This window comes from Notolepis coatsorum, assembly GCF_963971535.1.
Source record: "Notolepis coatsorum genome assembly, chromosome: 7".
NCBI lineage: Eukaryota > Metazoa > Chordata > Actinopteri > Aulopiformes > Paralepididae > Notolepis > Notolepis coatsorum.
Genome location: NC_140171.1, coordinates 126,942,491 through 126,969,008, shown reverse-complemented (window position 1 = coordinate 126,969,008; position 26,518 = coordinate 126,942,491). Strand labels below are relative to the sequence as shown.

Sequence of the window (26,518 nt, the reverse complement as noted above, 5' to 3'; positions counted from 1 at the left end):
GTATCGGTGTGTACGTGCTGCTTATGATATGCAGGTGATGTGAACAATGTATCATATTAACTTCAACAGGACAATATATGTATAGAGGCTACTGTAATGTCTACTGTGTGATCATCTATGTGTAGCGTCATCTGCCTAGCATTGAGAGGACGCCACTGGACACCATATATCAAGCTAGGTGACTCACCAATCTCCAGCAAATTCATTGCTCTCTACTTATGATGTACAGGTGATGTGAACAGTGTATAATTTTGGCCCCAATAGGACAATGTGTGTATACACATACAGACATATAAATATGTACACACATGCTCACACCTACGATGACGCACGTGCTCGCACACCTAATGGATGCACTATCTAGAGATTCTAGACGTCACACACACGTGGGCGCATATTACGCGCATGCACAGACACACATGTAGACACACATACACGTTTACACATTATACAGATACGGGGGCATGGACCCACACACTCACGCCTACACACCCATACGCTTACACCCTGGCTGTGTCCGATACATCCATACACACACACACCGAGGTTCACGCGCATGCAACTGCACGAACACTGAAGGGCATATGCCCAGGTACACACCCATTTGTAGACGCATTGACACACGCACACTCCCACACCTCTTCCAATTTATTCTATATCACCCAATCAGGCACCCTTTTTTGTGTTTAACGGGGCATGTTGGTTGCCCTTGCTCGGGAGTAAGGTGTTGTGCCTTATTTCGGGGCCTGCTTGATGTGAGGTTGTTAATGTTAATATATTATTGTTATGCTTACTGTTTACCGTTGCCACCTATATTACCTTACCTGGTTGGGTGTATCCCACTGGGCAGCTGAAGACCTTATATAATACCAAGATCTGAGTAAAAACTTTTACTCTTACTTTTCTTTTCTTTCTCTTCATTATTTTCTTTTACCTAAGGGGCTCGACGGGGGCCTGAGCGGCTGGCTCCATAGGTAGAGCACCTCCAACACAAGCACATTATGTGATTAGTTTCTGAAGGGTATTTTGGGCACCTTGTTTTTTATAGGTGTCGGGGGGGGGTTACCGGACTTGTACATTCAACATGCTTAACTGATCAGACGTCTGTTTTGCTTTTCACCTGCAGTTGTGCTGAGCTCTCTCTAGGTTCCAGATGCATGGCCTCTCTCATCTACTATGATCGACACGGGTGATACCATGGGGCTGGAACGGTGCTCTGTCAATTACGTGAGTTGGAATGTTAAATCACTCAACCACCCAGTAAAGCGTAAGAAGATACTTACACATTTAAAACAACTCAATGTAGACATAGTGTTTTTACAGGAGACACACTTAAAAACTGCGGACCATGCTCGACTGAGGGGGGGTGGGTGGGACAGATGTATCACTCCAACTTCCACACGAAGGCCAGAGGAGCAGCCATTTTGATAGATAAAAACACGCCATTTACTATGTCAAGTGTAGAGGCCGACCCTGCAGGGCGCTATATTATAGTGGTGGGGAAACTGCATTCATTTCCGGTCATTCTGGCTAATATCTACGCACCAAACTGGGACAACCCTTCGTTCTTCACCAGCCTTTTTTCTCGCCTACCAGATATGACCTCGCACCATCTCATCCTTGGCGGCGACATGAATTGTGCACTCTCCCCGGTGCTGGACCGTAGCTCGCCCAGAAAGGCCCCCCAGTCCAGCTCGGCCCGCGCAATCCGGCGCTTTCTTAAATCATATGGGGTAGCTGACATGTGGCGGTTTCGTAATCCTACATCCAGAGGATACTCTTTTTTTCCCCCGGTCCATAATACCTTCTCGCGCATAGACAGCTTTCTCCTGGATAAGAGACTCCTCCCCCTCGTAACCAAATGCGAATACGGAGCGATAGTGATCTCAGACCATGGTCCCTTAGTTATGAAAATGAGTATCCCGAATACACGGCTCGGCCACCGCCAGTGGAGACTCAACCCGTTGCTCCTGTCAGAGGAAGCCTTCACAAGCTTCATCACCTCGGAAATTACATTATTTCTCGACATTAATAAGACTCCGGGAATGTCTTCTTTAACCATTTGGGAATCACTGAAGGCGTACTTAAGGGGACAGGTGATTTCATATTGCGCCAACCAAAAGAAGATAAACACGGCACGCCTTAAGCAACTGACGGACGAGATTTTGGAGCTAGATAGACTACATAGCCACTCGCCATCAACCGACACGTTGAAAAAACGTATATCGCTGCGAACTGAGTTTGACCTCCTGTCAACGCGACAGGCTGAGTACCTCATTACTAAAACACGACAGGGGTACTATGAACATGGGGAGAAGGCCGGACGGATACTTGCCCATCAGCTGCGACAAAAAACTGCCAACCAGTCCATCCCCACTATCAACGACGAGCGAGGCGCAACCTTAAAATTAATAAAAGCTTTAAAACGTTCTACCAATCGTTATACACCTCGGACTCGCAAGTGGGGCCCTCCACGCTAGACGATTTCTATAGGACCCTCCGCGTCCCGACAGTCGACCCAGAGAGGGCCGCAGATCTGGAGGAGGAACTGACGGTTGCGGAGATTACGTCAGCGATTAGATCTATGCAGAGTGGCAAGTCCCCGGGGCCAGACGGCTACCCTACAGACTTCTACAAAAGATTCTCAACCCAGCTGTCCCCGCTGCTGCTAGCCGTATTTGATGAATCATTCTCAACAAATTCTCTTCCTCCGACCATGCGCCAAGCGGTTATCTCCTTAATCCTTAAGAAAGACAAGAACCCACTGGAATGCGGCTCGTTCCGTCCAATTTCCCTCCTTAACGCCGATGTCAAGGTTCTCGCTAAGGTTCTGGCCCGTCGTCTGGAGGGGGTTCTCCCCTCAATTATCTCGCCAGACCAAACAGGCTTCATCAAGAATCGGTACTCTTTCTTTAATATCAGACGCCTCCTAAATATCCTGTATAGCCCCTCTCCACCCGGAACACCTGAGGTGGTCCTCTCCCTTGATGCGGAAAAAGCGTTTGATCGGGTGGAGTGGGACTATCTTTTTCACGCTCTGGAGAGGTTTGGGTTTGGCCCTAAACTCATAGCTTGGATTAAAATTCTATATACGTCTCCGATGGCTGCCGTTCGCACCAACAACAATCTATCCACCTACTTTGAACTCCATAGGGGTACGAGACAGGGATGTCCTTTATCTCATCGCGATCGCAATGGAGCCCCTTGCGCTGGCTCTGAGGCAGAACACCGATATCAAGTGGATCATGCGCGCGGGCTCGGAGCATAAAGTCTCGCTCTACGTGGACGACATGTTGTTGTATATATCACAACCCCAAACGAGTCTTCCTCGGTTGATGACCCTACTTGCGGACTTCAGCAAAATCTCCGGATACAAAATCAACATTCAAAAAAGCAAACTGATGCCCGTCGGCACCTCGGCGGATCGGATACCTCTGAGCACATTCCCGTTTAAAATTAGCCCTAAAAAGTTCAAATACCTCGGGATATGGATCACACATGAACATAAGGACCTATATATGGCTAACTATCAACCTGTACTGTCTAACCTGGCGAGAGATATTAAACGTTGGGCCCCCCTGTCGCTATCCCTGGGTGGGAGAATCAACACAATAAAGATGAATGTATTGCCGAAATTTCTATATGTATTTCAGAGTCTTCCAGTCTTTCTGACCAAGGCATTCTTCTCCAAGATAAACAACCAGATATCTTCCTTTATCTGGAACAAAAAACCGCCCCGGATCAAAAGATCTATGCTGCAGAGACCCCGCGTAATGGGTGGGATGGCGCTTCCAAACTTTATTTACTACTACTGGGCAGCAAACATAAGATCGTTATTATACTGGGTAAAGGGGGAGGACACAGCCCCCTGGTGGACAGTACTGGAGAGAGCGTCGGTTAAATCCACCTCCCTATCTGCCTTGTTATGTGCTAGGCTCCCGTTCACACAGCCCATATCTAGCTTTACCTCGAACCCAGTTGTCATCCACTCGATAAAAGTGTGGAACCAATTTAGAAGAACCTTCTCCCTCAGGGAACTATCACTGGTTGCTCCGATCACAAGAAATCACATGTTTGTCCCATCAACGATGGATAAGGCCTTTGACAGTTGGGTTGGGAGTGGAGTGATTACGCTCTCTGACCTCTATATGGACGGCAACTTTGCCTCCTTTGAACAGCTAGTACAGAAATACAAGATCCCTAGGTCACACTTCTTTTTGTATTTTATTTTTTTATTATTTTTAAACAAACATATAAACAAACATGACAACACACGATAAGATATACAAGCATTAATTGTCAGGGCACATCCAATGAGATCACCTTTTAGTTAGTTGTTTTATATAAGATATACCCATAATACCTGTTATCTAAAAAAAAAAACCTACACACATATGCTCAGCTCGAACCCCCCCCTCCCGGACCCCACCTTGAGAAGTACCTCCACTATCCCTCGCACCTAACCAGACACTACCATTATAAGCTAGCTTTTATTCTCTCCACCACTTCTAACCACATTGACATTTTGGATTCATTGAGACCCAGAATTCTTGCTGTAGATATTTCATGGTAAATTACATCGAGATATGTAAGAAACCAAACTTTACGGCACATTTTTTCCGGTTGAAACCAGCGTGATGCGATCAGCTTTTTGGCTACTGTGATACCCGATAAAACCAATCTCTTTAGCTGTGGATTCACTGCAAACTCAAAAACATCATTCAACAGCAATACCGAGGGGTGTACAGGTATATTCCAAGATACGAGTTTTGATATTTGTTGGGTCACATCTTTCCAGAATGCCTTAACTGGTGAGCAGTCCCAATACATGTGCATAAATGTCCCTTCGTCCCCATTTGTACATTGGGTGCATTTGGAATCTTGTTTGAGCCCCATTCGGCACAGTCTTATAGGAGTCAAGTATGTCCTGTGAATATAGTTAAGATTGATTTGTTGATGATCCGGGTTCCTTGATGTAAGTCGGACATTTGCCCAGGCTCCTTGCCAATCAAAGTCATTTTCCAGGTCTGGTATATCCCTCCTCCAGACAGAGTCAAGTTGGAGGGTTTCATACGAGGACGTTAGTAATTGATGATAAAATTCTGAAACAAAACCTCTCGATGTCTCTCTTGAGTAGAAGAATTTGTGGTATCTGTGGTGTTCAATTGGTCTGTCTAATGGAACACCGTGAGACTTCAAACATAGCTCTAACTGTTTGTGAAAAAGCCATGTGGACTTGGTGAGATTAAATTTTTTGCGTATTTCTTTATCACTACAAAAACCCTGTTTGTTAAAAACATCCCCTAATGAGTGTATGCCTTGCTCTTCCCATAAATCTTATAGGTCGTTTTCCAATTAAGAGAGCATTGTTATTGAATAAGGGAGTATGATTGTGGCATTCTTGTGGGTTAGGATTTTTTTTTTGTGATTCACGCCATATCCGGATCGCATGAGTAATTATGGGGCCAAATTTTCGTTCACAGTGCTTGATTGGTAGTTTAGTGTATGCTATGTCCTTCAGTCTATGTGGGGCTACTATGTTTTCTTCTATTTTTCTCCAGGATGCTAATGCTTGGGAGTCAAACCATGTTGTCAATGGACTTAATGAGTACGCCTTAAAATATAGGAAAAAATCTGGAAATGCCATGCCACCATCTGCTTTATTTCTCTGTGCGGTGGATCTTTTTATACGTGGTGGTTTGTTATTCCAAATAAATTTGTATGTGGAGGAGTGTAATCTTTTCCAGTAACCCTCTGGAGGGGGTAACGGTAGCATTGAACAGAAGAAGTTGATTTTAGGTAGTACATCCATCTTCACTATTGATATCCGTGCTTGTACTGTGTTTTTAAGTTTTGCCCATCTATCAAGGTCGTCTTTGATTTTGTTTTGGATTTTTGTGTAGTTGTGCTTCACCGTTTGTCTTATGGTAGGGAATATTTCCACTCCCAAGCATCTGAAATGTTTTACCATCGGTATCTGTCCTGGGAGGGTTGTATCTTTTTTTGCAGGGGTGTTAAGTGGAAGGAAAGCCGACTTCGGCCAATTTATCTTAAATCCCGATAAATCACCAAAGTCCTCAATCAACTTGAGCAGATGAGGCAATGTGGTGTTGGGGTTTTTCATGAACAATATTACATCGTCCGCATATAAACAAATTTTTTGTTGTGTGCCCTTGATTACGATAGGTTCTATGGATTGGGATTGTCTTATATATTGTGCTAAAGGCTCTAATGATAGATTGAACAGTCCGGGACTAAGAGGACAACCCTGTCTGGCAGAGCGTGATACCGGAAATATTTCAGAGATGATTGTGCCTGTTGTAATCATGGCCGATGGGTCTTTGTATAATACTTTAATCATATCGATGAATCCTTTTCCTAACCCCATCCTTTCTAGCACTGCCCACAGATACGACCATTCCAGCCTGTCAAAGGCCTTCATAGCATCCAGGGACAGCATCGCCTTAGGTATGGTGTCCTCCTTGTCGGCATCAAGTACGTGCAGTATACGTCTTATGTTCTCAGTGATCAGGCGGCCTCCTATGAAGCCAGTTTGGTCCGGGTGAACTAAAGACGTCATATGCTTTTGTAATCTGATGGCTAATACCTTAGAGTACAGTTTGATATCTGTTCCGAGGAGGCTTAAAGGTCTATAACTACCGCACTCGTTGGGGTCTTTGTCTTTTTTAAGGAGGACTGTTATGAGTGCAATATTGTCAATTTTATGGAAGTTCCCCTCCTTGACTGAGTATAAGATCATATTTAGTAATAAGGGGCCAATTATGTCCCAACAAGAAAGGTACATTTCTGATGGGAAACCGTCTCTTCCTGGAGCCTTACCACTTTTCATTGCGGTTATGGCCTTCTTGAGTTCCTCTAGTGTGATCGGTATTTCTAACTGTTTAGCGTCATCCTCTGAAAGTTTAGGGAGAATAATTTGATTAAGAAATGTGTCCATTTTGTTTTGATCGAAGGTCATTTCTGATTTATATAAGTCGGAGTAGAATACTTTGAATGTATCGTTTATTTTTACAGGATCTGTTACAAGTACTTGTTGTGCTCTAATGGTAGTTATATCTGCAAATGTTGCATTAATTCTTAATCGCATGGCTAATAGGTGGCTGGGTTTGGAACCATGGGAGTACTGCTGTTGTCTTGTGCTGCGTATTTGTATTTCCGATTGTTGTCTGTATATGGCATTGATCTCTATTTTTAGTACGTTAACTTGATTTTCTAGTCGAGTTGAGTTGTTGTATTTCAGAGAATTAAATAACGTTGAGTAAAGCGTTTCCAGCTCATCCAGTTTTGTGCTTTGATTCTTGCGCATTTTGGAGGAAAAGCTATCCGTGAAGTCTTTGATCATTCCCTTTACCGACATCCATATTATTCTGGGGTCTTGCACCGAGTTTGCATTCTCCCGTTGGAATACTATAAGAGCTTCTTTGAGTTGTGTAATGAATTCCTCGTTGTTAAGCAGCAACGAGTTAAATCGCCATCTTGGGGCTCGGGAGGATAGTATACCAAATGTACCTTTAAGGAGTAAATAACAGTGATCTGATAGTGCGTTGGGTATCATTTCCACTTCATAATTATCAAATAGTCTCTGTGATGCAAAGACATAATCTATTCTGGATAGTGTCTTATGTCTCGCAGATCGACAAGAGTACTTTCGGGTCGTGGGATTAAGTAACCGCCATAAGTCCTTTACACCTGTAATCTTTGACCAATCCTTTAATGCCTTCGATGAATTCTTTTGTTCGCTGGAAAAGGCGAGGTAAGATTTGTCCATCCTTGGGTTCCAGATGGCATTAAAATCCGCTCCTATTATAAATGAGTAATCGGGAATGTCTAACATTGCATTGGTTAGTGTAGTGAAGAAATCTTCTTCGTACAAATTTGGGGCGTATACCGCTATCAACGCTATTTTCCTGTTCTTATGTTCAATCTTAGCTATAGTTATCCGACCTTCTACATCAGACCATACTCCCTTTAGTACAATATTCAACTTACGTTTAACGACTATTGCTACACCCCGAGTTCTCGTACCAATAGAGGAGTGACTGATATTATGGTATATGTTGTCCGCTAATTTACCTATGTCTTTCCCTAGAATGTGTGTTTCGCTTAGCAGAGCAATGTCCACATGTTCTTTTTTCATCAGTGTGAGCACGCTTTTGCGTTTGAGTTGGTTATTTATTCCCCCGGTGTTCCATATCATTATATTCAAACTAGCCATAGTCTATACATGTTGCATTGTAATTTTTGGTAATGCTTCTAGAGTGCGAGGCAATAATAGATATACATCCCACTAGTGAGGTCCCGTTGAGAGCCGAGCTTAAAAACATACATATATACAAATAAAAATCCCCTACCCTTCCCTCCCACCGAGAGTCGTACAGGATTGTGTTCCATTCGTATGACTCCCTCCCTTGCACCACCGGATATCCCAGAATGATCCAATTATCCTTAACATTACTATGTATACCATAGGATCTAACACTCTAAATTCTACCATAAGTAGAATGTCGACTGTGGCTTGGCCACTTACCCGTAAAAAATAAATAAATAAAAATTTAAATGAGATAAACTAAAAATAAAGACCAAAAATAAGCTTCAATTGTCATGCCCTAATCACTTACATTTTATATGAACTTGTGTAATTTATAGTAACCCATGAATAATATGAAGGTATTGAACTGAAGAGAGAGCCTCAATAAATCAGAGAGAGCGGATGAAAAAGAAAAAAAAACAAGTAAAAGGAAGAGAACATTAACTTAGATCTTAAAAGAGCATTGCTATGCTTAAACATCTAAAGTATAAATTGGAGAAGTAGTGAAATTATTTCCCATTAATAAAAAACAGTTTTTAAATACGTATATGCAGCATTTCCCCTGACCGGGGTGGGCGATGATCGTTGTGTAGAGTGATCTTTCAGCCGGCCGGCTATGATGGCTCTGTGGTTCTGCATCTGGATAGCTGTTGATTATTCCCCCGAGGGGCTTCTGGTAGAGTGAATGACCACGTATTGCTGATATTCCAGAATGCTCCATATATCAAAGAATGCTTCGATGTTCTAGATTATTCCAATATGTCATTTTTACATTGTCTGAATGTTCCAGTATGTTCTGGAGTGTTCCAATCTTAAATCCAATATGTCCGCAATAATATAAACACGTCGGGGAAAGCATTCAAAAACTCTGAGCACGTAGGTCTCTCTGTCCCAAATCCTCGGTTATTAAAGGTTGTACTATATGGTGACCTTGCATAACTGAGATTTAAAAGGCCATTTATACACTATTCTGCGTGTTGTTCAGACAGGAATTTGGCTGCATCTTCAGGCGAGTTGAGGAGAACCTTTGCTCCTTGTTTGTCGACGATGCGAAGTATTGCAGGGTATATTAGTAGGGGTCTGTATTTCCCCAGGTATAGTTGAGACATCACCGTCTTGAACTTGGCACGCAGTTCCACTACCTCACGACAATAATCTTCAAAGCAGTGTATTGGTACCTCCATGTATTTCAGATTGCCTTTCATCCTGCGAGTTTCACGCATAATCATTTCTTTTATTCTGACTTGGCGCAGTATAACTAATATCACTCTGGGCTTAGCGTTATTGCCAATGGAGCGGGGTCCCAATCTGAAGCACTGATCCACCTCCGGTATTTTAGGAAGGATTCCTGTTCCCAAGATTTTCTGTAATTCTGTGGCAAACTCTTCAGGGTTTTCACATCTCACTGATTCGTCCAGACCGACAATACGAATATTCAGCTTGCGTTTTTGATATTCCATCTCGAATATTTTGGCTTTCTGTTCTTTATTGATTCGCGTGAGCTCCAACGTTATTTCGCTGAGCTCCGTCTTGATTTCATTGTAGTTCCCCTTCATCTCAGCAGTTAGGTTAACTTTGTTAACCTCTACTTCATTGTAGATGCGATCGAAATTTTGTTGGTGTGCTTCCAAGCCAATTTCCAGTGCCACGGTGCGCTTAATATGTGCCTCGGCATCCACCCTTAGCGCTTCTATTTTGCCTTCGATAGATTCTTTGATAGCATCTACTTTTTCGGTTATTGTTTCGGTTATTGACTTCTCCATTTTTTTCATTTCATTTTTCATTTCCCGGATGATATATTCCGAGTCTGAGGAGGTGATTATAGGGGTTGAACTTGGGGTGGACATCCCGTCAATATCCTCTGCGATTTTGCGAACGTGTCCCGCGGCCATAGGGGGGTCTTCTGCGCTTGGTTTTGGAAGCGTTTTATGATCTTTCCTTGTTGTTGGCATCATAGGCGGAGTTTGAACTTGACGCCAGGGGGTGCGACTGCTTGGCGAACTATACCCGCGCGCACGCGCAGCGGGCGGCGCGATTTTTTTTGACCTTTATTTTATTATTTTAGCGTTTTTACAATGCCCTAACCCCTAATTTTTTATTTTATTTAGGTAGTACAGCAGCACACACACACACTCACACACACAGCACTACGGGGGATCATTTTTAACTGACTTAGGCTCTAATTATTATTATTCATAGAGACTCTCGAGCAATAATAATTATTACAGCCTCCATTTTTCGTGGACGAAAAATATACCAGGCTATAGATATCAATTTTCCCGAAATAACGCTACCTGCCTCGACAAAATTCGTGCATTGGTTATCCAGATACATTAATTATCATCTCAGAATAAGTGGCTTTGTATCGCGCTGCTGCTGCTGCTGCTGGCCGCGCGTTGCCGTTAACCCTTTCACTGCCACACTACAGAAGGTTCGCCTTATAATGTGACATGATTACTACTATAAAATGAATGTATTGTAAAACAAAACATAATAGAATTCAGATTTGTTTCTCACAATTATTATAATTTTATTAAAATAAAAATAATCTTGATTAAAAAAAAAAAAAAAAAAGGCAATTTCACCCCCGGCCACCAGGGGGTGCAATGCACCCCCTGCACCCCCATAAACTCCGCCCATGATCTCGAATCTTTCAGTCAATATAGTTAGTTGATAATCTCAGTTGATATATGCGTCAAGTTTTAAACGCATTGGTGGTCTATAAATATGTTTTTAAAACGGAAAAAAAAATAACGGGTGAGCAGCTGTGTCACATGCGACTTACTCCATTCTATAGCTGACCGGAAGTCACACTAGGTCACACTTCTATAGATACTTGCAACTCCGGAGCTTCGTAACTTCGAACTCGGACTGCTACCCAGTGTGTCCTCCTGCCTCCCTTTTAGACTCAATCTTGAACTGTAAACTGAGCCAGAAACAGGCTATAAGCAGAATTTATGAACTACTTAACACTTTAAGTGCCGAAAACGTGTTTAGGCGTCTTTCCTAGCCATGCTAAAGTTGCCGCGGACGCCCTAACTCGTCTTTAATATCAATATTTAAAAAATCTGTGATCGAAATCATATTTTTCCTCCGCAACCGTGAGACACAGTGCTGGCCTCCTCTCAACCCTCTAGCGGTTCAAGAGCGCCATCTGGTGGCCGATCGGCAGAAGCGCCAAACAGGAAGTCATGTGGATGAAGTGGTGATCGTCCATATTACTTCCGGGCACTCTCTATAGGTCCCGGGACTCGATCTCGACACAATACATAGCGATCCGTTGCCAATAACTCGATAAACAACATGATTTGGACGTATATACTATTATACAACCTGGAAATAGATCGCGTATTTCTACATCCCATAATAGGAATATTTCAGTTCCACGCTCATCGTCCAACGGCGCGAGGAAGATACGGTAAGATTCAGCGTTATTTTTGAACGTGTTCGATATAAACTGCTCTGATGATCATATCACCCACACTAGATGAATGATATAACGCTGCCCACGGAATTATAAACGATCCCCCGCCCATCCGGTCATCATCAGATGATACGTAGAAACTTCTAGAAGTACGTCCAATTGAAATTTTTGATCTCGCACAGATTCCTACCAAACTGTATTTCATCATCAATATAATGCATTTGGGGCTATAAATCACGTTCTGGAGAAAGCTGCAGAAAGAGATGAAAACATACTTATACTTTAGACCATATTTTACTATGAATATGTGAATGAAAAAGTTTAACGTTGCTACACAATGAACAATACATATAAGACCTTGAATGGGCCCTAATAATGGCAATCTAGCAATAGAATTTAAAAGGTTATAGCCCTGCAAAGAAGGGGAACTTCTCCATGTTAAATAAAGCTGGCAACGGATGGTATATCATGAATTTAGCCTTAGGCAATCAAAGTGTTAATAGAAGCAACTCGACACCTTTAGATCTCCTCAGGGGCAGATGGGAGACTGACTTAGGTGAACCAATCACAGAGGACACATGGGACAAAATAATACAGGGGATATTCTCCTCTTCCATTTGCCTTAAACATGCGGTTATCCAATTTAAACCATTTTATTAGTGTACTTTATGGCCAGCAGAGCCTACATCTACCCAGCGGGGTAATTAAACCAGGTTGACCGGTGGCCCCGGCCCCATAGGAAAACACTGTGTGGGGAGATCACTGGGGGAGGAGAGGGAGATCACTGGGGGAGGAGAGGGAGAGGGAGATCACTGGGGGAGGAGAGGGAGAGGGAGATCACTGGGGGAGGAGAGGGAGATCACTGGGGGAGGAGAGGGAGAGGGAGATCACTGGGGGAGGAGAGGGAGAGGGAGATCACTGGGGGAGGAGAGGGAGAGGGAGATCACTGGGGGAGGAGAGGGAGAGGGAGATCACTGGGGGAGGAGAGGGAGATCACTGGGGGAGGAGAGGGAGATCACTGGGGGAGGAGAGGGAGATCACTGGGGGAGGAGAGGGAGGCATCAGGGAGATCACTGGGGGAGGAGAGGGAGATCACTGGGGGAGGAGAGGGAGATCACTGGGGGAGGAGAGGGATGCATCGGGGAGATCACTGGGGGAGGAGAGGGAGATCACTGGGGGAGGAGAGGGAGATCACTGGGGGAGGAGAGGGATGCATCGGGGAGATCACTGGGGGAGGAGAGGGAGATCACTGGGGGAGGAGAGGGAGATCACTGGGGGAGGAGAGGGAGATCACTGGGGGAGGAGAGGGAGATCACTGGGGGAGGAGAGGGAGATCACTGGGGGAGGAGAGGGAGGCATCGGGGAGATCACTGGGGGAGGAGAGGGAGGCATCGGGGAGATCACTGGGGGAGGAGAGGGAGGCATCGGGGAGATCACTGGGGGAGGAGAGGGAGGCATCGGGGAGATCACTGGGGGAGGAGAGGGAGGCATCAGGGAGATCACTGGGGGAGGAGAGGGAGGCATCGGGGAGATCACTGGGGGAGGAGAGGGAGGCATCAGGGAGATCACTGGGGGAGGAGAGGGAGGCATCGGGGAGATCACTGGGGGAGGAGAGGGAGGCATCGGGGAGGGAAGGGAGAGGACTGAGGAGAAGAGAGGAGAGAAGGGAGAGGACTGAGGAGAAGAGAGGAGAGAAGGATGAGGTGAAGAGAGGAGAGAAGGGAGAGGCCTGAGGAGAAGAGAGAAGAGAGAGGGATGAGGAGAAGAGAGGAGAGAAGGGAGAGGACTGAGGAGAAGAGAGGGGAGAAGGGAGAGGGATGAGGTGAAGAGAGGAGAGAAGGGAGAGGACTGAGGAGAAGAGAGGGGAGAAAGGAGAGGGATGAGGTGAAGAGAGGAGAGAAGGGAGAGGACTGAGGAGAAGAGAGAAGAGAGAAGGGAGAGGGATGAGGTGAAGAGAGGAGAGAAGGGAGAGGCCTGAGGAGAAGAGAGAAGAGAGAGGGATGAGGAGAAGAGAGAAGAGAAGGGAGAGGACTGAGGAGAAGAGAGGGGAGAAGGGAGAGGGATGAGGTGAAGAGAGGAGAGAAGGGAGAGGACTGAGGAGAAGAGAGGGGAGAAGGGAGAGGGATGAGGTGAAGAGAGGAGAGAAGGGAGAGGACTGAGGAGAAGAGAGGGGAGAAGGGAGAGGGATGAGGTGAAGAGAGGAGAGAAGGGAGAGGACTGAGGAGAAGAGAGAAGAGAGAAGGGAGAGGGATGAGGTGAAGAGAGGAGAGAAGGGAGAGGCCTGAGGAGAAGAGAGAAGAGAGGGATGAGGAGAAGAGAGGAGAGAAGGGAGAGGACTGAGGAGAAGAGAGGGGAGAAGGGAGAGGGATGAGGTGAAGAGAGGAGAGAAGGGAGAGGACTGAGGAGAAGAGAGAAGAGAGAAGGGAGAGGGATGAGGTGAAGAGAGAAGGGAGAGGCCTGAGGAGAAGAGAGAAGAGAGAGGGATGAGGAGAAGAGAGGAGAGAAGGGAGAGGACTGAGGAGAAGAGAGGGGAGAAGGGAGAGGACTGAGGAGAAGAGAGGAGAAAAGGGAGAGGACTGAGGAGAAGAGAGAAGAGAAGGGAGAGGACTGAGGAGAAGAGAGGGGAGAAGGGAGAGGACTGAGGAGAAGAGAGGAGAAAAGGGAGAGGACTGAGGAGAAGAGAGGGGAGAGGGATGAGGAGAAGAGAGGAGAGAAGGGAGAGGACTGAGGAGAAGCGAGGAGAAAAGGGAGAGGACTGAGGAGAAGAGAGAAAAGAAGAGAGAGGACTGAGGGACGGAGAGGGAGATGGAGGAGATGGGAGGGGAAGGCGAGGTTAGGACTGTAAAGAAAGATGAGGGGAAAAGGAGGGAGGGAGTAGGACAGACGTATGGGGTGAGTGAGGAGGAGAGAGGGAAGGGGGAGGGATGGGGAGGCAGAGAGGAGAGCTCTGTCAGTCTGACACAGGCTTGATTGAAGTTAGTGTTTCTGGACGAGTTGTTGTCTGGTGGATCCCGAGTCTCCAGGCTCCAGCACCAAGCCAATACATAATAACGGTTGCCTATTCGTTTTCCTATTAAACTCATTGGATGAGTATTAGGTAGTGCAGTTGCTACAGTGCGTCTGTAAACATGCAGGGTATACTTCAGTATACAGGATTAAAGCAGATAGTCTTTCAGGCATCGGTTTATTTGCTCATTTAATGTATGCGAATGAAAGCAACCAGCTGATATGAATGAAAGCGAAACCTCTAATTGTATCAAACTGAGACTCCCAGTGTTTTAAATAGCATGGATTATCCTCACTTAACAGAACCACAGAGACCTACCACACAACACTACTGGTCAAATAGATGGTAAATGGACAGTATTTATACAGCATACTTTAACAAGTCTTCCGACCGCCCAAATCCCTTTGCAACTTGTGCGTCACATTCACCCACGTTCATGCACACATGCACAGACAGCGAAGGCAGCCGAGCAAGACGCCATCCAGCTAGCGTCATGAGCAGTTAAGGGTTAAGTCGCTTGCTCAAGGACATGTTGGGAGGAGGAGCCGCAACCGAACCGGGAACCTTCAGATTGCCAGACAACCGATGTACCTCCTGAGCCACGACCACCCTGACAGCTCACCTCACAGTTGTTGCCATCAGAATACAGCTGCACCACACAAACCCCCAAACAAACCTCTAGTGCCAAATATCTTTATAATAATAATGATTATAATAATTAATTATATTTATATAGTGCTTTTCAAGCAGATATGCATAACACACAAGGATAGATGGATGGGGGGGGGGGGCTAAGAGAAGGCAGTGGAGAAGATATGGATCTTGAGGCAGGATTGGAAAGTTGAAAGAGACTCTCTTCAGGGCGGGATCCACAAAGAATGGATTGCATGGTGCTAATTGCACCCTTACTTACAATTCATTATGGATTGAAAATGGGGGACCCTGATGTAAACAAGACGAAAGTCTTTCTCTGGTCTGCATCCCCTTAACAATTGTGTGTATTGAGCCGTACTGTATTGTACCCATTCTGCAATCTGTTAATAACATTTTCTATCAATCAATCACCTGCGCGGTACATCAGGGTCCCCCATTTTCAATTCATAATGAATTGTAAGTAAGGGTGCAATTAGCACTGTGCAATACATTCTTTGTGGATCCCGCCCTCAGTCTCTAATGTCTTGGGGGAGGGAGTTCCAGAGCCTGGGAGCTGCCATGGAGAAGAGCTCTGTCCCCAAAACATGGACTTGGAGGTGGAGAGAAGAGGGATGGATCTGAGGGACCGAGAGTGTTGGTAGGTGGAGAGGAGGTCCGTGAGATACTGTATGGGGGGCCAGTTGGTGAGGGGGTTTGTAATTGATCTGGTGGGAGACAGGGAGCTAGTGGAAGTGTTTTAAGACTGGGGTGATGTAGGGCGGCTGGGTGGCGCAGCGGACATTGCGCTCGTCACCAATGCAAGAGACACCGGTATCGAATCCGGCTGTCAGCGTTGCCTCCGGTTTGGGCCGGCCGTCATACTGACTCAATTGGCAGAGTCAGCGGGAGGAGAGTCGATGGGTGGTAGTCTGGTCGTTGTAAACAGCGACTCCTACAGGTCGGTGAGGGCGCCTGCACAGCAAAGACAGGAAAATGTCGGGGGCAGTGTGAGCCTCCTACACGTTACTCCTCGTCCAATGAGAGTCCGCGCTGGCAGGTGAAAATATGTGACTGGCTGCCTCCACATGTATCGGAGGGGACATGTGATGGGCTTCTATCCTCCCTACGACCGGCCAGTGGGGGGAACAAATGCGAGCAACGATCAGGACAGGGGAGGGAGAATTGGCACGAGAGGTAAATTGGGATGGGAGAAAAATCACAGAAAAAGGAGGAGAAAAAGTAGAAAAAAAGACTGGGGTGATGTGGTGCCAGGATTTGGTGTGGGTTAGAAGTTTGGCGGAAGCGTTCTGGTCCATTCAGAGTCTATTGATGGAGCACTGATATATAGTACTGATGGAGCACTGATATATAGCACTGATGGAGCATTAATATATAGCACTGATGGAGCATTAATATATAGCACTGATGGAGCATTCATATATAGCACTGATAGAGCATTCATATATAGCACTGATGGAGCATTAATATATAGCACTGATGGAGCATTAATATATAGCACTGATGGAGCATTCATATATAGCACTGATGGAGCATTCATATATAGCACTGATGGAGCATTCATATATATAGCACTGATGCCGTAGAGGAGTAATTTGCAATAGTCAAGACGGGAGGAAATGAAAGGGTGGCTCAGTGTTTCAGCAGCAGGGGGAGAAAAGGCCGCATCTTTGCATAATGGTGAATGGTGAATTGGTGAATATGAGGATCGAGGAGAGGGTGGAGTCGATGGATCCCACCAAGGTTGCATTAACTGAGATCGACAACATTATGTCCATGGGTAGTCAATGTTAAAGACATCGTCCCTCCTATGCACCCATCCAGCATGTATGAACATGTAGGCATCTTCAAACTGTTTGCCGTTAATCCAACACCACACCCAACTAAGCCACACAAATATCTAATCGGACATGTTAACCACATAATTACAAATCTAATTGTATGAATTGAGCTTACCCAGCATGCATGAAGGCATAACTAAGGTATCGCCAGGCCTGGGCCCGTAGCTGGGGGTGGTAGGGTAGCGGGCCCTTCAGGAAGGAGGGACTGGACACCTGGAGCACCCAGCGGTCTAGCTGCAGCCCGTAGTACATGAATACCACCACCTAGGACAGGAGGATGGGAACCTTAGGACCTGGACAATGAATACTTACACTGGGCTACATACAGTATAGTGATGACCTTTACCTTATTTATAGGAAGAGAGGTAGAAGGTCATTAGAACAGAACTAGATCAGTGCTTCTTCCCATCTGCTTTTCCTCTGTCACTCTAATAGTGTTCAGCTGGTTTAATCGGTGACAATACAATATGACTGAACAATATATTGAATTCATATTGATATTGCAATATGAAAGATGAAAGAATGCAATGCATATATGTATATATATATATACACATTAGGGGTGTTTCAGTGTGTACCCTACCGTACCGAACAGCTGTGTACCGAACGAATACAACGGTATGTTAACTACTAACGACCGCCCACCGGGGGCTGTTTTTTTTCACAATCTAATATAATTATTATAATTTTTTTTTATTATTATAAAAAGTCGATTATTAATTTCAATTAGGGATGTCCGATATTATCGGCCGACCGATATTATCGGCCGATATTGGCAGTAAAATGTGATATCGGAAAATATCGGTATCGGTTTAAAAAAAAGAAAAACAATAACAATATTTGTTATATATATATCCAGTGAAATGATTAGTTACCTGAAATTATTCAGTTTTTGGGGGGGGGGAAACCCTGCATATATCGGTATCGGTTGATATCGGTATCGGAAATTAAGAGTTGGACAATATCGGAATATCGGTATCGGTAAAAAAGCCAATATCGAGCATCCCTAATTTCAATATAGAATATTCGTTGACAGCCCTACACGTAAAATTAGTTACTGCACACTACACCACCCCTGAGTGGAACATGGAAAGCCAAACTTTCCCCCACTGTACCGAAAACCCGTACCGAACCTTGACTTCAAAACCGCGGTATGTACCATACCGTGGTTTTTGTGTACCGTTACACCCCTAATACACATATATATGTATAAATAAATATATATATATATATATATACACATAAGAAAATAATATTGAGCTTGCAGACATGCTTCACTCATATCCAGGGATTCTAGGCTAGATTGGTCATCATTTGGAAATCACAGCTTAATGCAATAGTACTTTCATAGCAAGTGAATTCTGTTATTTGCACGCATTTATTCTGGCAAAATTGCAATTGCACATGTTGTGCATAATAATAGTTGTGTTCTGACTGCTACTCGTGCATATCTAAAAGTAACATATCATCATATCATTCAACCCTGCAATACAGTGCTCTCTTGTCTACTGGCGAACCCCTCAAACCCTGCCCACTTCCATTCTTTCAAGAAAAGAGGGCGGGTTTGTGATAGGTCCATTTGGAGCCACTTGAATCACAAACTCACTGGCATATATCGGGTCAATAGTACTCTGGAATGCTCTGCCGAAAAAAATCTTATCAACAAAATGACTTGATAACAAAATTACTTTCAAAAAATATATTAAGAGATATCTTGCAAACTTGTGAAGTAGGGAGCCAGGTCCACCCCTCAGGATGTTTTTTGCTACCTTTTTTTCATTATTATTTCCTGTTATCCCATACCTTGGGCCATCACGAGTTGATAATGACCACCCCCAAATCAGCCCCGTTTGGCCTCAGGGGGAAAAAAATACTCTTTTTGGGAAAAGCTTCTGGCGAAATTATGTAATTGCAAATATCAGGGTACTGCAACTGCATAAATCGTCAAATAAGTCTGGAACTTTGCATGGTGTATCCTGACACATATGGGAAAAGTATGTAAAAAAGTATGTAACTGTTATCCGTGTATTTTTTTATTTTATTTGACTGTTAGATTTGATTTTATAATGTTAATTTGTATATTTGTATTCATTTAAAATGTTTGTGTTTTGTTTTATTTTAATTTGTATTTTTAGTTGTACATTTGTATTGTATTTGTTTTGTCCATGACCCCAGGAAGACTAGAGGCTCTTTCATGTGTCTCTATGGGGATCCTTTAACACATTGAGTGCCACGGACGCGTTTTGTCGTTAGTTCATGCCGACCTTTGAGTGCCCCATTGAGTGTTTGTCGTTTTTTTTTTATTGGCGATTTGAATTCATATTTCATCGAGCCTCACGCTAGTGTTGCAGACTCTCTCTGAGCTCAATTGGGAAGATACCGCCCCCTATCGTCTCTCCCTGTGTAACTGCACCCCATTACTTTACACTGACGAAGGGGGGGTGGCCAGTTTCCTCATTTTACTTTTCCCTCAAGCCAACTGAAGAATCCATTGTGCTCGCCGGCCCGGAAAACGCGTGGATTATGTATTTACAGTACCCAACACTGTAATCAATAAGCGTGATCGATATTTGGAATGGCGATCAGGAATTGGAATAATCTTTTTGGATAACATCTGATCTCAGGTAAGGAATTTATTTTACCAGTCTTAGGATAATCAGAGCTATTTTCACAGAGATATAAGCGTTTGCCCTATGCGTGTGTGTGTCTGTGTGTGCGCGATCAGGAAATGAGAGAATCGATATTTCAGCCCGCCTCTATAGCGTGCATAAGTCCACATATACTATCGATAATCTAGCGTTTATTTGAAAACGATTCATAAATAGGCCGAAAAATGACAACGTGTTTGTGTATTCCAGAATATTCCAGTAAATGCCTTTTATCACGGAATCTATATATTTTCCTTGAAAACGAGGGCTTTTCAAAATGCTATAAAACGGAAATGAACCGATTAAAAAACAATCCGTTTCGACAATGTTGACTGCAATCAAGTCATTGATAAGCGACAGGCAGATTAGACACATTAGGCCATAATTTAAGACAGAGATTATGCGTTCACAACGCTATCATTGAAGTGGGTGGTGGCATTTAACCATGCTTTACCATGTTAATGGCCGGCACTGAAAGTGTTAATAAACATAAACATAAACACGTGGCTCATCTCTTGGCTCTTCCACAGTGTGTGGACCCGGCTGTTTGCTTTACCTCAGTGATGGTGATGGCCAGGATGAGCCAGGGAGGGGGGCAGTAGGTGTAGCTGTCAAAGTACCACTTCCGGTCCACCTCGCGGGGCAGCGTCTCGTAGGCGACGTGGCGCACCAGCCTCTGGGGCAGACCCAGACCCACCTCCTCCCTCAGGGCACAGCCCTTCAACTGACGGCCTCCCTGGAGGATGGCCCGCCGGAAGCTGTTGGAGCGCTTGTTGCTCATCTGAGGGGAGGAGGGGGGAGAGGAAGGGAGGAAGGAGGTAAGGGGGTGAGAAAGGGTAAGAAGGGGTGGGCAGAGGGTGGTGAAGGGAGAGGGAAGAAGAATGAAGGTGAAGAAAGGGAGATAGAAAGAGACAGTTAATACATATTATTACACAGTTCATTATTGAAATACTTATTATGCAACCCCCCCCCCCCCCCCCCCCCCCCCCGATCGTGTGGGCCCACCAACACACACAACGACCCTCCGTGATCAACCAGTGACAGCAACAACGATGCCAGACCCCTCCCACCACACCGTGGTAACAGAATGCCATTGCCATCACCTAGCAACCACTGAGCCCGTCTCCACGTCACAAACACTGCCAGGCTGTGTTTGTGACACACACACACACACACACACACACACACACACACACACACACACACACACACACACACACACACACACACACACACACACACACACACACACACACACACACACACACACACACACACACACACACACACACACACACACACACACACACACACACACACACACACACACACACACACACACACACACACACACACACACACACACACACACACACACACACACACACACACACACACACACACACACACACACACACACACACACACACACACACACACACACACACACACACACACACACACACACACACACACACACACACACACACACACACACACACACACACACACACACACACACACACACACACACACACACACACACACACACACACACACACACACACACACACACACACACACACACACACACACACACACACACACACACACACACACACACACACACACACACACACACACACACACACACACACACACACACACACACACACACACACACACACACACACACACACACACACACACACACACACACACACACACACACACACACACACACACACACACACACACACACACACACACACACACACACACACACACACACACACACACACACACACACACACACACACACACACACACACACACACACACACACACACACACACACACACACACACACACACACACACACACACACACACACACACACACACACACACACACACACACACACACACACACACACACACACACACACACACACACACACACACACACACACACACACACACACACACACACACACACACACACACACACACACACACACACACACACACACACACACACACACACACACACACACACACACACACACACACACACACACCAAGATTCCTCTTTTTTCCCTCAGATTGGGCCCCAGATTAGGAATATATGAATATTTATTGGCCTCCTTTTGAGCATAGGATGGGGATGGTCAGTGTCAGATAATTATTTATAAACAAAAATATGCTTTGAAAATTGTATCATAAATTACACCTCTCATCATGCAGTGTACTGTAATTACAACTCACTTACTTGTCAAATACAGTGGAGGTACAGTGCTGTCCATAGGTCTGAGTCCAATGAAGGTTGCAGTGACTGTTCTACCCCCACATTGGTTATGTGCACCATTGAGGTCATGGATCAGCTTCATACCGTCTTCTGTTCGACCTACAACGTCTAAACCATGCCTGTTCTAGTTCATTGCTGGGTTAAGTACTTCTACTCTATTCACATATATGCTTACTACATGTATCTAACTATCTATTCTATTCACATATGCTTACTACATGTATCTATTGCTATCTATGTCCGCACACCACAAACACGGGAACTGTCTAACGCCTGTCCCCATCTCCCTGTCTCTCTGTGAGTGGATGTCTCGTGGTGATGGCCAAGGTGGTGGATGTCCCGTGGTGATGGCCAAGATGTTGCGATCCTATCTTGTCTGGGAGTGTTGCATTTATTTTGGATTTCATGGTGGGTTTTTTGTTCTTGATTCTTGACAGCCCTTTTTACATAGCCCCCCATTTTATGGGACCAAAAGGAATTGGATAAATAAAAATAAAATTTAGATTTTTTTTTTTATATTTGGTTGCAAATACGATCATGATCAGTGCATCAATACATGTGAATGGGACTCAATGGCATTTTAGATGTACAGTAGTGGACTCTCCATCAGAAGACTCAAAGACAGCAGGGGAAAGTTGACCTCTGAGTGCTATGTTGTCCAAGAAAATACAAATCATCACCTTCCTGTAACTATAATGTCTTTTCTGTCCAATTTCTCCATTGACTTCCATAGTAAAATTGGACTAACATTGCAAACGATCTGTACTTTTACTTATAGTGACAGCAGGGAGATGCTTGACAGGAGGGAGATGATTGAACAAGTCTGTTTGTGTTGGACCAACAATGCCACAGCTTAATTTTAGTGATGCACCGATGTGAAAATTGTGGCCGATACCGATAACCGATATTAATATTGCTGTTCTGGCCGATACCGATATTTACCGATGTCGATATCTCTGTATAGAAAACACTGTTTTATGATAATCAAATAAAGAAAAAAAAAAAAAAATCTTTTGTTATATCGGCCCTATCTTGATATCGGACCGATACCGATGTGTAAAAAAACTGCCATATCGGCCGATATTATATCGGCGGCCGATATATCGTGCATCACTACTTAATTTGCATCTAAATTACAGTGTATATCTATAAAGAGGCACACGTTCAACTCGAGCGAGAAATTCAGGTGCCACAATGAAGTAAACATGGACATAATATTCATGATGAATATGTGACAGGTAGCTATGCATTTTCTGGAGTCTATATAGGTTAAGTATTGAATAGGTTGAATTGTCCCAGTTTATGTAAATATCGACTCTTATTTGACTGCCTCTGAGGCTTGTGGCATCATTTTACTGCCTAGCAGACTGCCATGGTTTGCTGGTTTGCTGCCTGCAAGAAGCACTCACCATGACCCAGAATTATATAGGCTGTCTGGAAGCTATCGACTCATACTCAATTGTTTTTACACAATGAGAGGTTGTTTCAACACTGAGACATTTTGAAATAATGTTCTTAGTGTAGATTCTGGGGTTAAGCTGTGACAAGAACCCTCCTTATTGAAACAAGCCATTCAGAATTGCACCAACGTCGACGTAGATATAACGACCAATCACAATAGACACATATGGGTGGTCCTTGACTTCTGTGTTTTGTTTTCCAAGATGGGGACTCGCTCGTAAACATTCTCTTTTTCCACCTAAACGGTTCACTAAACTATGTTTCTGCCAACATTTTAGGAATAGGCATATGCAATCATTCATATTTGATCTGCAACACCTAGTTTGACAGCTTGATCTGAATTTCGTGAGCCACAAGCTACAGGCACAGAAACAGCCCGTCGAGAACAGGACTGAAATAGAGGGGTACAGAGGCATGCTAGAATGCATAATCAGTAGGGGTGTAACGGTACGCGTATCCGTACTGTACCGCCTCAATGTGGTCCTCCGGTACAGTACTCGCTGTGCACCGAACGATTGCAACGGTACGGAACCTTTTTTTGCAGAACTTAAATCCCCCGGCCCTAATATAACGTGCACAACTAACCGGATGTTGTTTGTTCATCCCACGCAGCACGCAGCCACGCTGAGCGATAGCTGTAATTCAGCATAGCATATTAGCCTTAGTATGGCGAGTGCAATACTAACTGACAAGCCAGAGCTAGAAGATGCTCCCACAACATTCAAGTCTCCCGTTTGGGATCATTTCGGATTCCCAATTAATGACAGTAATGGACAAAGACAGGTGGATCGCACTAAAGCTACGTGCCGGCTAGCCCCTTTCGTGACTGTGATGCAAGCCTTGCATCACAGTCACGAAAGGGGCTACGTGCCAGCATTGTTCAACTTTATTGCGAACTTTATCACGCATTTGAAACAGCATCACCCGAATGTGAATATCACTGGTACAAGGAAGAAACAGACCCTAGTGAAAACCCAGCTCCCTGTGGCATTCAAGCAGCATCTCGCTATTAATTCAGACCGGGCGAAAGCAATAACAATCTCCATAGGTGTTTTTATAGCAGCAGATCTGCGACCATACTCCGTTGTCGAGAACAGGGGTTTAAGCACATGGTAAAGGTAATAGAGCCCCGCTACCTAGTTCCCTCTTATCCGTATTTCAGCCAGCAAGTCATAACAGCTCTGTATAAACAAGCACACGCTACAGTTGTCCACGACTTATCCAAGGCATCTGCTATATAATAATCTTCAGATTTACTTTAAGTGTTATTAGTAGGTTACAGCAGTAAACCTTAGTTTGCTCAGTAAATTATGGCCAATTCGTTTTATATTGTTTAATACAGTTAAACCCCCCACGGTACCGAAATTCATACCGAACCGTGACTTCAAAACCGAGGTGCGTACCGAACCGTGGATTTTGTGTACCGTTACACCCCTAATAATCAGAGTGGTATTTTCAGAAAATAAAACTTTAAATACATGTTTTGGAGACCTATATTAACTTAATAAAAAAAATGTAAAGGAGTATAATATGGGACCTTTAAAATATTGCTTATTATTTATCATGGCCCAAAAGGATGGCAGACCAACCATGTGAGGAGAAACAGTTACCACAGAAATAAAGAAACTAATGTACTGTGGATAATGGACTATTTCAAATGTCTTATCTTTGACATCAAATAACCTAATTTGCATGGCAAACATATCACTACTGCTAATTGGTTTTGAGTTAACTGAACTGGAACGATATGAAGATAAAGAAATAAAGATAAACAGTCAGATGAGAAAAGTCGGTCGACAGTTCTTCTGTTTTAATGGGACTTTTAGTGTCTCTGCTGTGATTGTTGTTTAAAGAGAAACGTCAGGGAAGAAAAATCCAATTATTTCAGCATTGATGTCAGAGTAACAGAGAAGTGTGGGAAAGTGACTGTGCGGGTTACCATGGCCACTTCCAGACCACACGCCAAATAAAGCAGGATCAAACCGTACCGTACCCCCCCCCACACACACACACACACACACACACACACACACACACACACACACACACACACACACACACACACACACACACACACACACACACACACACACACACACACACACACACACACACACACACACACACACACACACACACACACACACACACACACACACACACACACACACACACACACACACACACACACACACACACACACACACACACACACACACACACACACACACACACACACACACACACACACATTCCTCTCCAGACCTCCCCCAGGCAGACACGACCCATAAAAGACAGTTGATTATGATTACAGAGCCATGGCAATGGCTTGGACAAGGAAAGCAACAGTCGTGATTGGAGGATGAAGAAAAGAGGGCAGGGCTTGAGATAGGTCAATTCCTGTCCTCTTTTCCAACAAAACAGGGAGAGCAAGAAAGAGAAACGTTCTATCTATTCATTCCACTGGAGAAACGAGAGAAAATAATTGTGTGTGTGAAGTGTGTGTGTGCGTGTGTGTGTGTGTGTGCGTGCTTGTGTGTGCGAAAGAGAGTGACATGTTGATGATAGAGGAGATACACCCATGAAAATACCATTTTGTAGAAATACTGCCCAAAATGAAGTAGCAGCCCAGACCCCCCACTCCTCCCCCTCCCACCACCACCCGCCAGGCCGCCACCACACGTTCTATGTTCAAAGTGACATTTTACTTTATTAGACCACTGCTGTGCTGTCCCTTTTGTCCACTGTCACTATATTACTTCTGGGTGGCAGATTGCTACAATGGCCACTTTTTCCAGCTGTTGCTATGCTTTAGGGCTGTCCCCGACTAAGGATTTGGATGGTCGACTA

General features: G+C 44.6%; 1 protein-coding gene across 1 annotated transcript in view; it reads right to left on the bottom strand.

Moving 5' to 3' along the window:
- rhbdl3 (rhomboid, veinlet-like 3) overlaps positions 1–26,518 on the bottom strand; it is a 213,737-nt gene that overhangs the window by 66,175 nt on the left and 121,044 nt on the right. The window contains exons 4-5 of the mRNA XM_084318088.1: positions 20,457–20,681; positions 17,368–17,516 (exon numbers count right to left, since the gene is read on the bottom strand). Coding sequence (XP_084174214.1) covers positions 17,368–17,516; positions 20,457–20,681 — 374 coding nt within the window. The remainder of the gene's footprint in view (positions 1–17,367; positions 17,517–20,456; positions 20,682–26,518) is intronic.